General features: G+C 43.3%; 1 protein-coding gene across 2 annotated transcripts in view; it reads left to right on the top strand.

Moving 5' to 3' along the window:
* The first annotated feature begins 1,439 nt into the window (after positions 1-1,439).
* The window catches only part of ANXA5 (annexin A5), a 30,706-nt gene continuing 15,354 nt past the window's right edge, over positions 1,440-16,791 (top strand). Inside the window, exons 1-3 of one of the 2 annotated variants that reach the window (XM_058803426.1) lie at positions 1,440-1,578; positions 9,491-9,571; positions 12,631-12,673. In XM_058803426.1, the coding sequence (XP_058659409.1) occupies positions 12,665-12,673 (9 nt within the window). In that variant the 5' untranslated portion in view covers positions 1,440-1,578; positions 9,491-9,571; positions 12,631-12,664. Of the gene's footprint in view, positions 1,579-9,490; positions 9,572-12,448; positions 12,547-12,630; positions 12,674-16,791 lie in introns of those variants that run through there. The other variant, XM_058803425.1, reaches the window with a different exon arrangement.

Raw genomic sequence — 16,791 nt, 5'->3', positions numbered from 1 at the left:
CTTGGGGGGACTTCAGCCAAAGCAGGTTTTCTGTTCAGGTGTATGGGCACATCTGAGCTGACAAAACTTTCAATACAGAATATGATGTTCCATCTTATTTGGACTTACAGAATATATTTATTATTATTATTACTACTGTTGCTACTTTGATATTTTACCACATAGTAATGACTGCAAGTTTTAGAGAATGGGGAATATATTGCTTCATGTAGTTACAAAAATTGCAGTATTAATCAGTTCTGTGAGAAAGCTGTATAATTATTGGAGGAATTTTATGGAAAGTCTGACAAATCCAAATGTTACATGTTTTCAGTGTGACTGTCAGTGAAATTCAGCGGCATGTGCTTCAGGTGACTTCTCTCTGAAAATGCATATCCAATTTTTTTTCCAGAAAAATTATCCTCTTCAGAACAGATCTTGTCAATAGCAACGGTATTCAAATAATATTTTGCATTTCCTGGATAATTTTTTTAAAATAATCATGGATAAAATGTACATCCTCAGTCTGCTTAGTTTATTATTTCTGTCTTTATGGGTGGGGTTTTCTTAAATTTAATTTTGTACTTTTTCTGAATCTGTGTTGACAGAAATGACACTCTGAAAAAATGGTTAAAAGACAAGTCCCTGCTTGCTGAAGAAAGCAGCTGGTAGAGAAAAACAAATTAATTTTCATTCTAGCCTTTGTGCACAAGGCTTTACTTAATCTCTCTGTTAGCAAATGGCTCTTCTGCTTTTTCGAGATTTAATATCTTTAAAAGCTGAGTTCACTGCACGTCTGCTGTGCTCACCAGGGCACGCTCACACACCTATTTAACACCTGGGAAGTGCTGTGTGCTGGCTTATTAAAATTTATGCCGCATTAAGGAGCCTGTCAAGAGGCTCACGCGTGGTAATGAAGTTTTCAGAGGAATCTGGTCTTTCGCAAAAGATCACCTGTCTTTGGTAGAACAGGTTTTGCAGGAGCTGTGATTGATAGCTGCAGACAAGTTGAACTGCGCTGCTTGGAGAAAGGATCACTGGTGTATACTTTCCCTGCGTTGTTTTCTCTTCCTTTGGGGTGATTGATGTACTCAAGCCAGTCATTTCTACAGGGCGTTAATGCCAGGTAACATCAGACGTGGCATGAAACCTTGATATTCCCGTCCTGAAAATGAGAAAAGCCTCCCAAAAACTCCCGGAACTTGAGGTCACGACAGCGTCGCTGACTCCTTGGGACAGGGACAGCCCAGGGCTGTGTCTGTGAGCCCTGCGGGATTCTGATGGCCGCGGGAGCCGTGGGCCAGTGAGGATTGCCGGGAGGGGGAGGAGGAGCGGCACAAAACACAGGTGCGGCCAATAGAGAGGGGGGATCAGCTCGATCACTTGCAGCTGAGGGTGGGCACAGAGAGGTTAAAAGCGCTGGGACAGGCGCCTGTCTGTCCTCTGGAGAGAGAGGAGGGCTGGGAAGTGCTGTCCCGGGCCTTGGCTGCTGCCTGGGCAGTAGTGATGCCCTCTGGAGCAGCTTGGTGGCTGTCTGTCTGTCTAGAGAAGCCAGTGAGGATGGAGGGGCCTGGGGCAGAGGAGATCCAGGAACAGCAGGTGACATGTTTATGTATTTCACTTTGCTTGAGTTATTGCGTAGGAAAGAGCAGGGCGTGGCTCTCCTTAGAGGTGAAGGGAAATGTATATGTGAGGCTTTTTTGTCTTCTCCAGGAGAACAGTGAGCTCTTGCAAAGCCGGTGATGATGAGGCCTCTCCTGCTTTGCCAAGTCTCCCCAGCAGTTCCATAGCAGTTTTGGTGTCTGCATAGAGGTTTTTCTTTCTGTCCTGTGAAAACAGCTTAGCACCCTTTTCCTAGCCAGAGGGGTACCATGTGTTGGGTCGATGTGCTCTCCTTTGCTTTAAAATTATGGAAATTAGACAGTATATCTTCATGGTCTTTTCATAAGCCCCTAATGAAATAATTTTGTTAAGACTGACAGTAATTGGAGTGATATAAACTTTTTCCTTTGTTAAAATGCACAGTTTGGTTGAAGTAGAAGTCTATAAATTTTATATTTCTGCTTTATTGAAGTCTACTTTAATGGACTTGTCTTTGTCCGTTGCCCTGATTCACATATAAATGCCTGGAGACTCATCAGCTGTCAGAAAATTATGGATGTTTGGCAGAGGAATTAGAGGTCTGCAATATGTTGTTGTGCAAAGAATAAGCATGGAGGAAAAGAGGTTCATTGCTGCTCTGCCCCAGCCCTGTATTCGCATACCTCATTCAAACCTGCCTGAATTCAATCACTTTATCCATGGCTCAAAAAAACTGGGAGGGAAATGTGTGCCCTGCTTGTCCTCTCCTGGCTGCTGGTTACCCTGATTCCTTGGGGGGGGAAACAGAGGCATGAAGTGGTTCTGAGCAGGGACACAGTGCAAGGCTCTGGTGGGAATCACCTGAGTTTGTGTGCCTCTCAAAACCTGAGTGTGGGCAGTGACATTCCTGCCTCAAGGCCCCTGGTGGCTGAAGCCAAAGGTTTGGGTTCCTGGAGCAGAATACAATTGATTCAGAGCTGCTCCTATGGTCTCTGTTACCTGCCACTTTAATGCAGGTCAGAAAGCCAGAAGACTGCTGGAGAGTGTGTTACAATCCCAGCTAAGGAAGCTTGCAATTTGGCCTTCAGCTCAGGGAAAAGAGCATTTCCCTCTGGTCGGTTGTGGTATCAAGGCCAGGTGAATCTGCTTTAGGAAAGAGTTTGTTTTGTGCTGTGGGTGGCTGGTTACTGGGAGTGCAGTGAGCAAACTTATTTAATGAACCCACAAAGGTCCCCTCCACCCTGTGATAGCAGCTTGGTGGCCTTTACTTGTGGCCCAAAGCCCCCAAACAAATTTCCTTTTCAACCTTCTGTTTCTGCCACCAGTTCTTGTAAGTAACAGCAGGCTCCATGGAAAACGTGAAGGTTTGATAACATTTTAGGAATAAAAGACCTCAAGAATCAGCAAATGCTTGTGACAGGGCAGAGATGTGTGACCTGTAACAAACTCATTTGTCTGCTTGTCTTAGCCTGCAGCTCTGAAAAACCAAGTATCACCTGGGAGTTTCTGTAGTAACTTGGAAAGGAAATGCGTAGTCATGGAACTGTGCAATATTAATGTAAACAGAAATTAAATGAAAAAGTGGTGTTGTTTTTTTTTAATCGTGTTCCTCCACTTTAGTCTGGTCTTTTGAGCATAGTCAAGTCATGGCTGGATTTCTTAGTCACTATTTGAAAGCTGTTTGCTTGATGTCATTTATGAGTGTCAAAAAAAATAGTTTGCTTGGCCAAAATCTGCCTAGAGTGTAGAGACTTCTCACTGTTGTAAAATCTTTCCCCTTTCAGCTTTCCTTTGAGGGGAATTATTTGAACACTGGGAAGCACTGAAATACCATTCAGTGCTAGTACAGAGGAAGGCATGAAATGCTTTTGTGAATTGTGATTATTTTGGTTGCAGTCTCCACTGAAGTAAGCTGACTAATTGACAGGTTTTACTGTTTTCTCCTTTGTTCATCACAACTGTTGGGTTAATTTGCAGTCTTTTGGGCATTAACTGTTTCCTCAGTGTGTAACATATAACCCGAAATGCCAAGTCTTAAAAGGCTTGATGACAAAAAATTTTAAAAGCACAAACCAGGGTTTTATTTTTTCCCCTGTTGATCCTACTACATCTGTATTGGATTCATTTTGAGCTCAGTAGCGTTTTCCTGTGTTAAAGACAAACTCTTGGAATGAGATGATCTATTCCTATGGAAATTTGGCTTACAGAAACCTGCTCAGTTTGATACTAGAGAAAGCAGAGCTGGTGGGGGACCTGCCTAGAGCAGCTGGGAATGCTTAGTAAGCAGAAATATTCAGGGATCGAACATTAGGGTGTGCGGTAAAAAATCCCTTCCTCTTTTCCCCTGTAGTGCCGCAATTCCCGAGCAGTGCCACGAGATGGCGCACTTTCTGCGAGGTTCAGCCCTCCTTCAAAATCCCTGGGACTATTGGATGTTTTGGAAGGGATTGCAGCAAGTCAGCGTTTGCATTATTCATCTCTTCACTTCCTCTTTGAGTTTTACCATGCCTATTTTCAAAAAAATTGCTACTGAGCGTGGTTTAACTGAAGTCCCTACAGTGACTGAGACGGGGAGCCTGACAAAAAGCAGGCATCCCTCCTTGCCTGCTGCTGTGTTCAGCAGAGTAACTTGTAGTCAGTTGGTGTTGAGCTGCTGTACAGCAGTGATATAGATCCTGGTGCAGATGGAGGCTGGGGCTGCTGTGAAGTTGGTGTTTCCTGGTTTCTCCCTCTGCTTAGAGGCACAGCAGCTGCTCCCTGTTCCTAGGACCTATGGCACTGCCTCTTGTTCAGTCAGGTGCACCTCCCAACCCTGAGAGGCAAGTCCTAATTAGCCATAAATATTTATTTATTTTGGCTGAAGGCAAAAAGGTAGTTTAAGTCCACAGCTGTCTTCAGCAAATAATAGCACCCCAGGAAGGAAATGGGTGAGTCATTAAAGGAATAAAATGCATCTGCTCCTGCTTGGTGGTTTGGATGCAAAGGTGAAACAGGCTGGTTTCCCAGGTGCCACGGCACAGATGGGATTGCACCACCTTTTCCTGCAGCTCACAGCCTATTGCTGCAAGTCCTGCACTGTCTAAGGGCTTTAGAGGTGTTGGAGGGATCAGGGCAGGAATTTCTCCCCTTTTCTTCCCTCTTAGCAGTCCAGAGTTAGGACTTGAGCAGTTAGAGAGGAACAAGATTTGCTGTGTTTGGAAAATTTGTGTGACAAAACTTTCATGTTGTCTAACCTCAGTTTTACCCATGCCAGGGGATAACAAGGTCTGGATACTTCTCTTTTCTCAGTCTGGGAAGATGATTTGACTGGCTCAGTTATGACATCTTTCCTTCTGAACTCCACTCTTGGATCTGGGCATTTGTGTTTTTGAGCAATGCTTCCAGGCATGGAATGGATTAGCAATTTCCTTTTCAGGGTTTTGATTACCTGGGGTGTGGTCAAGCAGGTGGTGTTGCAGGCAGCTCATGAGGAGTCAGCTAAACCACTGACTGAAAATAGAACAAAATGAGGGGCTCAGGACAGAGGAGGAGGCAGGGAATGACATTTAACATCAGGCATCTGTGGTTCCCCTTGCAAATGGGATTATCCTGTAGCATCAGAATGCCAAAAACCCACTCTGGTCCTTGGTCTGGTGAGGGGTCAGGATATGTGGCTGGAGTGACATGAACACATCAAAACCAATTCCAATCTGTAGTTTAGGGTTTAGTGATTGCTACTAATTCTTGGGTAGAGATTTGCATCAAGGCACTTTTATTAAGAATAAATACAGTTTTAAGCATACCATTCCTGGAAAAAGAGGTTTGAGGTTTCAGAGGAGCCTAGTGGATCTTGAGAAGACTTGCAGACCCTGACTTTGAATTCATCCTTTAATCTGAAAAAAATTGCATTAGAAATACTACCAATAGAATCAAGAAAACCAAGTTTTCCTTTGTGAATGCCTGAATAATAATTACATAAAAGTTATTGCTGGGGTGGGAGGGGGAACACCTTTCAATAAACAGAGCTGCAGTTTGCATCAGGATGTTATTTGTTCCTAATCTGGACCTTAACCTGGCTCTGGTTTACCTACAGCTCTGCTGTCATTAACAGTGGAAGTTGTTGGTGTCCAATATTAATTGTTTTAACCTTGAAAATATGAATTAAAATAACAAAAACTCCACCAAAAAAGGAGTTGCAGAGTCACTGAGGTTTTTTAGAGGAATTATACTGTGAACATGTCTCCTGAACTTATAGTTGATTCCCAGGCAAACAGCTAGTTTAGGGATAATAAAAGTATTGTCATACAGGCAACTCTTTAAAAATATGATGGAGGTGAGAAATTTAAACTACTGATAGCATACCTTTTTTAACAGTAGGGTCAGTAATCCATGAAGGAAGAAAACAACCCTTGTGCCTGGCAATTATCAGGATGGGATTAGTAGAATGCTAAGAAATGCTATTATAAATTGTCTTTGAATATTCTTCTTGAGGTGAAGGTTGGGGTTTATACAGTGACAGGCCCTTCGGCATTGATCTTGGTGGGTCCCTTCCAACTCAGAATGTTGTGTTTCTGTTGTGTATGACAGTGAGCAAGAGAAGGTTTATGGAATTTTGTCCTATCCATGGTTATGCCCAAAGCTCCATGTTTAAATGGTGTTGTTCATGCATAAACCCTTGAGTGGCCTACTTGCCTTTTAAAGCTTAAAAATTAAGAAATGGAGCATTTTGCTCTAGAGTGTTTGTGTCTGGGTGTGTGTTGGAACACACACAACAACTAAAATGCTCTTAAGTGCTCTTTACTTATGTGCTGGCAGTTTAGGCAGGTTTGTCTTAGTTCAGGTATCAAAATGTATTGTAGAAACCTGGAAAGTGGCTTCAGAAGTCTTAGGCTAAGTGCTAAAAATATTTCTTGTGTCTTTGAGTACTAAACAAAGTGTTGAGGATTATATGGAAAATTATAGACAGAATGAAATTAAGTTCCAAAGAATCATTAAAGTTCTGTGGGACACAAATGCCTCCTGATAAAACTGTTGGGTTATTTGGGTTTGATGTAGACTCCATGCAGTTGGAAATGAAATCAGACTGTTAGGGTTTTGGTGAATAGCCACTTGGAAGGTTGAGATCAGCCTGTTTTAGAAACTTAATGAGAGGCTGAAAAGAAGTTAATGTAGGCTTTGGTTTTGTCTCCAGGCTTACTTTCTCATAATCAAAGCAGAAATCTGTGGGCCTGGTTCTGCTCTTCCTTATGGGAGCCAAGGCTTTTGCTGTGTCTGGTGAGAACAGCCACATGGAGATGGGAGGGTGCTTCTTATCCTGGCACCTTCAGAATAATTTATGGATTCTTCTTCATGAGTCAATAGGTGAATGAAGGAGGCAGTTCTCAGTGACACAGAGGGCCTTTGGCAAAGTAAAGAGAGAACAAAGCAAAGTCAGTAGCTTGTGACTTGAAACCTGGGCTCAGTTATCAGTCCCCAGCAGTGACCTTGGGGACACTACTGAGCCTCAGCTTGCCTTTGTCCATTTGAAAATGAAGATAATACTGTTCCTGTATCCCAGGACTCTTGTGTGGCTTCTAATGGGAGTCCCCATGGTGAGAAAGAGGTCTTGTTACAAGACCTCACTTAGAAGTGTTTTAGAGAACAGTAAATGCAGAGCCCACACTTGTTTAGTGACCTTATGCCTGTTCATTTCAGCTAAACTTATTTATCTTCTCCACAGAGAAAACAACCACTCATGGGTGGTTTTTATTTTTGTGCCTCAGATTTTTTGAATTTCCATTAAGCTAACAGAACTCAATTCTTTTTCTCTCTGCTCCTGTCTCCTAAGTAGAACTAATGGCTTTAATGACTAAGGGAAATTCCTTTCTGAACTTGAATCAGTTGCCCTGGATAGTTAGTGCTATCCCAAAGTTCCTGCATGGGAGACAAGTGTTTGCTATTATAGATGAGCTGTGCCCTCATACACCATTTGTGTGTGGAAGTGCAGAGCACAAAGCCCAAGTGATCTGCTCATGATAAGCTGAAGCTTGGAACAACTGGAAATGCAGGAATACAGCCTGAGCACCTGGCTCCTTTTCTCCCTCCTTTGCCCAGAGGAGGAGTCCTTATCACGAGTAATGAAGGATGTAAACTGTGTTCCTCAGGAAGAATTAGCCTGGAAATCAATGCCTTAGTACAGGGCAGTAGAGCTGTCCAAGTAACCAACAGTTACATAGAATCATACATAGAATCTGGTTTAAGTGATGGGTCTTTGCTTGAATTGAGATTATTGCATTGATGGCAACCTTGTAAAATGTCTTACTCTAAAGACCATTTCAAAGAAACCTGCACCTCCTCTAAGTAAATGAAAATGACATTGTGTTCCAGTAAGAGAAATTCAGCTGCTGCTGCTGTAATTGGTATGAATGCCTGTACCTCCCATTAATCTCTTCACATTGTACTGGTGTCCCCAGAGAAATCAGGAATCTGTCAGAGTGCTGCTCTGTAATGGGTTGTGCATTAGAAGTAATGAATCACTTAGAGGAAGTTGTCTTTGCTGGAATATAAAACATTTTGGTTTTTTTTTAAAGCACTGAAGTTGCTTTGGAGACTAAGTCTTGTACTTTGTACTCTTAGCCTGTCCTTCAGCAGCCCCCTGATGCCAGCAAATGCAGCAGGGAACAAATTTTATAAACTTTCTGTCAGTGTTCAACTTTGAAGTTGTTTCCCCCTGCCTGTAAACCAGTAAAACTCTCCTCTTGTCCCTTATTTTAATGGTGTTGCTGCTTAGTGTTTGCCTCACACCTTCCACCCACGAGGTGCTGGAGTGCAGCACAAAGCTCTCTCCAATTGTGCTGAGCTGTCCTTGAGTAGGAGCTCAGGGAAAGGAGGCACTGGGAAATTTCTATCCTCTGGCACCAAGTCTGGAACAAAACAGATTGCTCTCTGTCAGTCTTAATCAAATCATGAACTTGAAACTGCCCTATTTTTTCCCAGCCTCACCTTTCTTCTGACAGTGATTCATCAAGGATTTTGGACTCTTTCACTTCCATAGGGACATTAAAGTATGGAAAAGCATTAAGGGCTGATTTTAATTTATAATTCCATAAGGAAATGGTCTGCTCCATCAAATTTCCAAAGCCTGAAAATCTCCCTTGGTAAGCCTGTTGCCCCCTCAATACCTCTGCAGTAGGCTTTTAAAATATTTTGCAATGGGACTTTATTTTTAGGAGGAAATATTTTAACTAGGACAATAACAGGCCTTGGCTTTTCTGTCCTGTGTGAGAAGTGCTTTAATGTGATTTGTGTGCTCCAACTCTGTTTGATAAATTGAAGGAACTTTCCATTTTCTGCAGCTTCTGGATACATAGCAGAGCAAACTCTGCTTTAAGGAGGGCCTTGCTCTTTTATTCTCTTCTGTGGTGCATTTAAAGGTAGTTACATAGGACCACATAACAGCTCAGGGATAGCATTAATAGCAAAATGAGGCACAATGCTTTTGGGCAGGAGGTGAGGACCTGCTGGGAGACTGCCTTGATACAGCAAACAATCCATCTTCCTACTAATTTATTGTTTACAAACTCCTAAAAGCAACTTCAAGGGGCTGTGCTTCTGAATTGAACTGCTTTTGTGCTAACTTTTCTTCCCCCTGGACTTTTCCATTGTTTCCAGAAAAGCACACTGATGTGTTTTAGTGCTGCAACCAGACTCTGAAAACTCTTTCAAGCCCCTTATTAGAAACCCCATATCAAATGAATTATTTCACATATCTGATAATTCTTGCATTCCCTCTTGCTTTCCTGTGCAGCTACAACCCCAGGATTTCTCTCTGTGTGGACAAGTCTTGTGCCTTGAAATGGATTGGGAGCTGACAGGGCCCTGCTTGCCAAGTCTCAATGTGTGCCAGAGCTAAATATACCATTAAGGCAATGCCACTCTTTTTCTGATATTTTACTGCTGGTTTTTGTTCCAGGTGTTTGCAACTCTGTGTTAAGGAAGAACTGGAAGTGCACTGTGCCAGCAGCAGCCCTGGGAAGCCGACTGTTACATCCTGGTATGATTTTACTAGTGATTGGAGATGCAAAGAGCAGGGAGGTGCTTGGGAGATGAAAGGACTGCTATGATCTCATGTGGTTTTTTTAACCTGTGTGAAAATTTGTCTTAATTTTTAAAAAAACGAGAACAAGAATTATACTAAGTCTGGAAGGTTTATTTGTGACTTGTGGGTGAGCACTATTGACTGCTAGAGCTGCTGTCAGGTGAAATACCTGCCCAGGGTGGCCATGAAGGTCCTGCAGCTTGTGCTTGTGAGTCACCATCTCCAACTGTTTTAGCCTCACTTGAATTGTTTCTGCTGAAGGCAATCAGTGCAAAATGCATTTCTCTCCAGGCACGTGTTCATGAATCTTTCCCATGGTTTTACTCTAACATTTCCCCCTGCTCCCCTAGGCCTCTTTGCTTAATGAAGTTATGTAAATATTCCTTTGCTTAAACACACATTGATAACATTTCAGATTGACTGGAGTAGGTTTTACTTCCAGTGTCTGTTGGCAAGAAGATCTTTCTCTTCTGTTTAACCTTTTCCTACCACTGCAATTCATCTTGAATCATGCATTACAGACCCTTTCCAGAGCAGAAAAATATTCTGTGTTCTCACTCCCAAGATTCTTTTCTTTGTTATTCACTGATTAGAAGTCCAATGGTAGCCTCCCATTGACTGAATGTTACCTCATGTTTGTTCACAAAGAACAGAATAATGAGCTGGTTGATGGTATTTTGATTTTGATTGGAAGAGATTTTGAATGGAGTATTTTGGTTTTTAATGGAATAGACTTTTGCCTCTGGAAATGAGAAGCCAAGTGTACACAAAGACATTTACTGCAGAATAAAAGGCAAATGTTAATTTGATTCCAAATCCACAGCCCCCAACACAAAGTTTAAAGGGCAAAATGGAATTCAATACATATGTTGGATCATTTCTTTGAGTCTGAGAGTTGCCATAAAGTAATAAGTATACCAAATAAGGCATAGGAAACAAAAATCCTATAATCCAGAAAAATCCATTTTCCTAAATTGAAAGGTAAAAAGCCAAGCTCTCTCCCCCTTGCCTCTTTATGTGCTATTATACACATGACACACTTGGAACAGATGTTTTAGGATAGCAGCAATGGTGCCTGTGTGTCACTGTTGAACTATGCCCAGCATTTCAGGGAGCCAAGGATTCAAACCTTGGGTTGCAGTGCTGGGAGCTGGGATAGACTTGCTGCAGCAAGGAGAGGGAGGTAGAGCAGATGCATTCCAGGTGCTCCCATGCTAAATAATTCCTCAGATAAACAGACACATTTTTCCAAGTTATGCAAGGATGTGTTTTATTTGTGAAGTTTAGTAGATATTTTTGTGTCAAGGAAAGTAACTTACTGACCTTTGTGATATTTACTATAGTAGAGATTCTATTAACATATTTCACGGTAATGATGATTACAGATTTCTTAGTTCCTAGAGTCTCATTAATTGTTCACATGATACTGATACAGCTTTTTTCAAATTTCTGCCTCACCCAATGTTTTCTTTATCACACATCTGATTCACTAATGAGGTTTGGCTTCTGTGTGGCACCTGAGGAGCCTTTGCTGCAGTGCTCGTGTACCTCATTCTGATGGACAGAATTTTGAAGTGTGTTAAACAGAGTGGCTTTAGCTCCCACTGCATTTCTGTATGTCTGCACTCTAAATGGTACAGCTTGAAACATGATCTAGTGTGGCCTGTGTCTCCTCTGGGTATGATGTGTAAGGAGAAAAAGACTTAATTTTGCAGAAAGGGCTGGATGTCTAAGCAAGGTTGTGCTTAAATAAAAAGTAACCCATTTGAGTATCAACTGCACTTTTAAAAAACAATAATCGATAATGTTATCTTTAATATTGTGGTTCTACATCTAATCCACATGCATGCTATGAGCAGCTCTCAATTCCCTTTGTGCATCTTTGGGCACGTGTGCAATGCCACCTCAGTGGATTAGATTGAAATCAGAGTAAATCAGGGCATTTTAGCAAACAGTTTGTTCCTTGGTTCCTGCAGAGGAAGCCAGATGGGTGGATCCCATGTTTTTGCTGGAGTGTATGTGCACTGCTGGGGCAACAAGAAATGCTGGACAAAATATTTAAATTTACATCATGATCTATGTTTCTCTTCCTGCCTGTGAGGTAAATGCAACTTACTTTCAGACAGAAGTGACTGTTGCATGTTTAAATGCTCACACAGCGGGATTATGTTCATGTTTTATTTTGGCAGAGACAGTGAATTCCATTTGCATTGCAGTCACTTTTCCTCCTTCTGACTCAAGGCTGTGTGGTGAGGCAGTGAGTCTGTCTGCAGCTTCGATGGAGCAGCTCTTTGACTAGCCCTGCAGACTGCATCCTCTTTGCTCTCCTAAACTGGACATATTTTCCTTATTCCTGGGCTAGGGAAGTGGTCCTGCTGGAGAACATGAAGTAAATAAATGTTGCCACCTGAAATGCTTGCAGTTTCTGAACTACAGCCCTAACATTCTGTTCAACACTGTGCTTGTTGTGCTAACCGGGCTTACTTGGAAGCCAGGCTAGGTCAGCTGATGAAATGTCTGCTTTTTACCGAATTCCGTTCAGACTTGCCCTTTAGTGCTGGGATAGGATCCCCTTCAGTTTAACGGGAACCGATTTTATACAGACTTCATCCGGAGGGCGCTTGAGCACCTGCTGGGGGCTGTCTATCGGCAAATGTAACTTTTAAAAGGTTCACGATCGCTAAGAAACAAAGCACTAATGCCACCGTCCCAGGGCAGGGCAGGGATGGAGGGGAAAGCTGGGACGCGGCCCGGCCCGCAGGCAGCGCCGGGAGGCGGCCGGGGCTCTCTGCCCGCCCCGGGTGGGGCTGGCCCGGCCCCCGGGTGAGGCAAGAGCGGCGGGGCCGCAGCGGGACCTCCTCCCTCTTCGCTCCTGCCTCGCTCGCTGCCTCGCTCGGTGCTCCCGGTGGTTCAGGGCGGCGCGGCGGGAGGTGAGGGGCGCGGGCAGCCCGGGCGGGCGGGTGCTGTCGCTTTCTGCTCCTCGCTGTCCCTCACTGTCGCATCTCTCTTTGCAGACTCGGACTCGGCCCCACCCGGAGGATCCCAGAGATGGCGAAGGTGAGGAAGGCGGCGGCTCCGGGAGGACACGGCCTCACAGCCCGTGCCCGGCCGCTCCCGGGGACGTCCTCGTATTATCCCTCTCCTTACTTTCACTCCTCACCCATTTCTTTTCGGGCTCCCCTCAACCAGCCCATCCACAAGCCCAGGCGGACGGTAGGGGAACGGGGGTCATGTGAGGGACACGTCAGGCACAACTTGTTTTCTTTTTTTCTTTTTTTTTCCACCAGTTTCCACTAATTTGGCCAAGTTTTCGGTACCCTGTGTTTATGTTGCGCATGGGTGGAGGCTCCTTCCACTGAAAGGAAGGAGAAAAAAAATATCGCCGTGGCAGTGCCTAGTGGGGACTCGGTATTTCTATTCCCAGTTTTCCCACAGCTAACATGAGTTTTTCTGGGAGCTATTGTGCAGTTCTTAGTTTGCGGGGGACTTTGTTTTGCAGCCCGTTGGTTGCTGTGGTTTGAGCCTGGATGAAGGTGTGGAAAATGGGGCAGACTTCAGCCTTTGTTTCTATAATTGTGCCAAATGCATACACTCTGAAAAGTAAAATAGGAGTTTAATGGCTTCTTTGTAGGGGTTCGTAATGGCTTTATGGGGTTTGTACTGCTGTGGAAAGGGAAAGCAATCAAGGTCTGTTAGGGCTTTCACAAAGGTCAGAATAATTGCACTTAATGAGTGGAGTGATTACTAGGTTTAATACCCTTGTGAATATTTACTTATATTATGTCTGAATTTTGTTATAAAAGAAAGAGAACTTCTTTCAAAGAAAAAAGTTTTTAATAGTATTTTTCTAAATTCTTGAAATTGTGATTTTTTTTTTTTTTTGGGAGTTTTCTTTTGAGTGACAAAGAAGGAGTTTTTCTTTCTCTATACATCAGGCCTGGGTTGTAGGATGCATGTTAGGAGAACAGGAGCCCTTACCCATGCCAATGCAGGACACCTGGCCAGAGGGATGTACTTGGACAATAAGCCTTTTATTACAGTGTGTGTCACATTACTTATAGGCTTAAGGGTAACTTGCTTTTAGTAAAAGCATGGAAATTGACAATATTCTCTTGTCTGTCCCACAGAGACAAACTTTAATTCACGCTCTTAACAGGAATGTTTCATTCTTCACTAGTGCAAGCCAGTTACTCTTGGCTCCAGGTAGTAAATTTTGTACTGCCTAAGGTAACCCTTGAGGGATGGCTTTTTTATCTGTGGTGGGTGTTGGTAGATGGAAGTCATTGGAACAATGAGGGTTTTTATTAGGGAGGCCTTGTTCTCCAGTTGCCACATTCAGAGGGCTGCTTTCCACGTAAGCAGTATTCTTTACCTGTGCAGTTAGGCAGCCACAAAAGACTGGGAGTCTTAAAGCCTTGTAGCTTGTAACTCATTTTATGAAAATAAAAGAGGCAAAGTTGAAGAAGCTCTACTTCTCATGACAGCTGTCTGTTCTATATGTTGCATTATGAAATGGCGGTAAGAGGGAAAATGCCCATGAAATGCTGACTTTTAATTGACAGAAATTCCTTGTGTACAGCTAAAGCTGCAGGGTTCACAAAGGCTGCACAGCACAGTGTACTGGAGTTCAGTTTAGCCTAGGTGCATCACTGCAGAATAAAACCTTTGAATAAGGTAAGTTATATTTGGAGTCTTGGTCACTGAAATACCTGTCCTTGCCCACTTCTGTAAAGGCTTTTTTTTTTCTTTGCTCGAAGGCCTGGGGAACTTTGTGTTTACTGTCTAGAATAGAAAGGTTCATTCATTTTGTAGGAAAACTACAGCATGTGCTGCACAGGCTGGTGTCTGTCTGCCTGTGTTTATGTGCTTTCTTTGAGGGAGCACTGCTGCCCTGACAAGCTGCCCTTTCTCTCCCAGCTGTGTGTGCAGTGGTCTTTGTTACTGCAGCAATGCACAGGGCACCATCTCTTCCTCAGTGAACAGGCTGAGCTGCTGCCCTGTGCTTGCTGGCTCAGAAATCTGGAAAGAAAGCAGCAGGTGCTGTGGACTGGTCTGTTTTGGTGTGCTACTCCTAATTTTTTTTCCTGAATAAAACTTTGGGAGGATTTGGTGTGACCACATGTAAACTGCCAGGAAAGGATCACTTGCTGCTGCCGAAGGTGTGGCTGCTCTGCACTATATCTGGAGTTCCTGTTCTGCCAATGTGCACCTGTGAGTCTGAGCACAGGGATAGTATTGCCAGCTCCATAGTGCTCCAGAAAACTGTCTCATGTTCCAAAGTACAAACAGCCCTTCAGAACTGGGCTCTGAGCAGCCCCCTCTGGCTCTGTTGAGGTTACTCCTGACATTTCTCAATGTCTCTGTGTTGGTTCGTACACGGATGCTGGTTGCTCTTCTCCTTCTCTCCCACCCCCTCTTCCTTTTTTTTTCCATCCCTCCTCCCTATCTTTGATATCTCTGTGGTGTACTGACTCAGAGTTCACCACAGACGTTGTGTAATTGTTTTTTCTCAAGAGTTTAAATGTAGTGGGGCAGATGTGAGTAGTCTGCTGACCTGAGCTTACTCCTCCTGTTTAAGGAGACAGTCTGAAGCACTGTTAAACTTGGAGAGGTGTTTTGTAGACAGGTCTTTTTAGTTTTACATTTGCATCACTCTGTGCCTGTATCCATCCACTCACAATGCCATTTGCACTGTACTGCCCTTGAAATGTCAGGAATTAATGCCATATTTCTTGTGTCACATTGGTTTTAGACCACAGTTCGAACTGGCATCTCTGTGTGGACTCCAATGGCTCTGAAGGCTTTCAGGTCAACAGTGAACACTGTGTTGTGTTTATCTGCAAGATGGGTCTTGTGTAAGACATCTTAGAGCAGTCTATTATTCAAGCACGTGACCTCCTGGGCTGTCCTCAGTCTGCTGGAAATAGCTTACCTTCTCTCTTTGCTGCTAAATATTCTCCATTTCCAATCTTACCACTCCACAGTTTTCCTGTGCCATCTTGTAAACAAATGGCTGCTTAAAAAAAAAGAAAAGTCTCACAGCACCTTCTTTACACTAAATACTGGGTTTTCCAGCAGCAAAATTTTGAGACACTGCTTCTGTTGCTGTGGAGAAAGGGGGTGGCTCTTCATCTGTGGAACTCTGACTGAGAAGAAGGTGCTGTAGGTGGTACAGAGCCATGGTAGTGGGGAAGGAGTCTCAGGCAGTTCAAGTATGGTCTGTTGTTTGCTGTTATCAATGCTCTGCATTCAGCAGTGGCTAAACAGAGGGGCTTGTGGGTGGGAAATATTTTGTGTCTTGGTGAGGAAAATGAAAAGGAACCTCATTAAGTGGCTCTTGTTACTGTTGCCAGGATATGTGGCACTGTTAGTTTGTGATGCTAAATTGTCTTTTGGGAGACATTGACTTGGAGGTGCTGGTTAGAAACATTTCACCTGAGGTTTCATCTTCTGGAAACCTTTGCTAGCATAGAATTGGACAGAAAAAACCAGAGAATGTTAATTTACTCATTTGGAGGTCCATAAATTCTAAAGCAATATTACCTCTTGCTTTGTAGTCTTTTTATTTTTTTCCCCTCTGCCTTTTCATGCTAATTTTGTGTTTCTAGGAGCTTCCTTGGTCTCATTGGAAAGTGTCTGGAGAAAATGAAAGGTGCTGTTTATTTCTAGTGTGTAGTCACAAATTTCATTTGCAGTACACATGACTCCTTAACAACGATCACTGTATTGGGGAATGTAGACAGAGAAGAATGTGCGTAGGTTTGGAGTGTTTTAATGTTGTGATACACATTGTGTTGAGGTTTTTTGTGTTGTGCTTATCTTTTTATTTTACTGCCTGGTGTAAGGTGTGATGATTGAGTAAATGATAACTCCAGATTACAAAAGGATTTATACCAAAGACTCTGTCTTTTTCATTCATGTGCTTTGGGTACTACTGGATGGGGAGCTTACTATCCAAAGAAAGAAGGACCTATGGGGCTGTAGTGTTACTGTGTGTCTGCTTACTTAAACAAGGAATGTTTCTAGTGGTACTAAAGCTATCTCTTTGTAGAGGTAAATAAATAATGAAGTTTGTCTGGTTCATAGCTCCTTTTCAGATTTGCTGTGACAGCAGGTTTGGGTCAGGCTGTGGTGGTGGCTCAGAAGAGGTGCTGCCCTCTCTTTATGTGGCCAAA

This window comes from Ammospiza caudacuta, chromosome 4, assembly GCF_027887145.1.
Source record: "Ammospiza caudacuta isolate bAmmCau1 chromosome 4, bAmmCau1.pri, whole genome shotgun sequence".
NCBI lineage: Eukaryota > Metazoa > Chordata > Aves > Passeriformes > Passerellidae > Ammospiza > Ammospiza caudacuta.
This window is presented reverse-complemented; position numbering and strand designations above follow the sequence as displayed.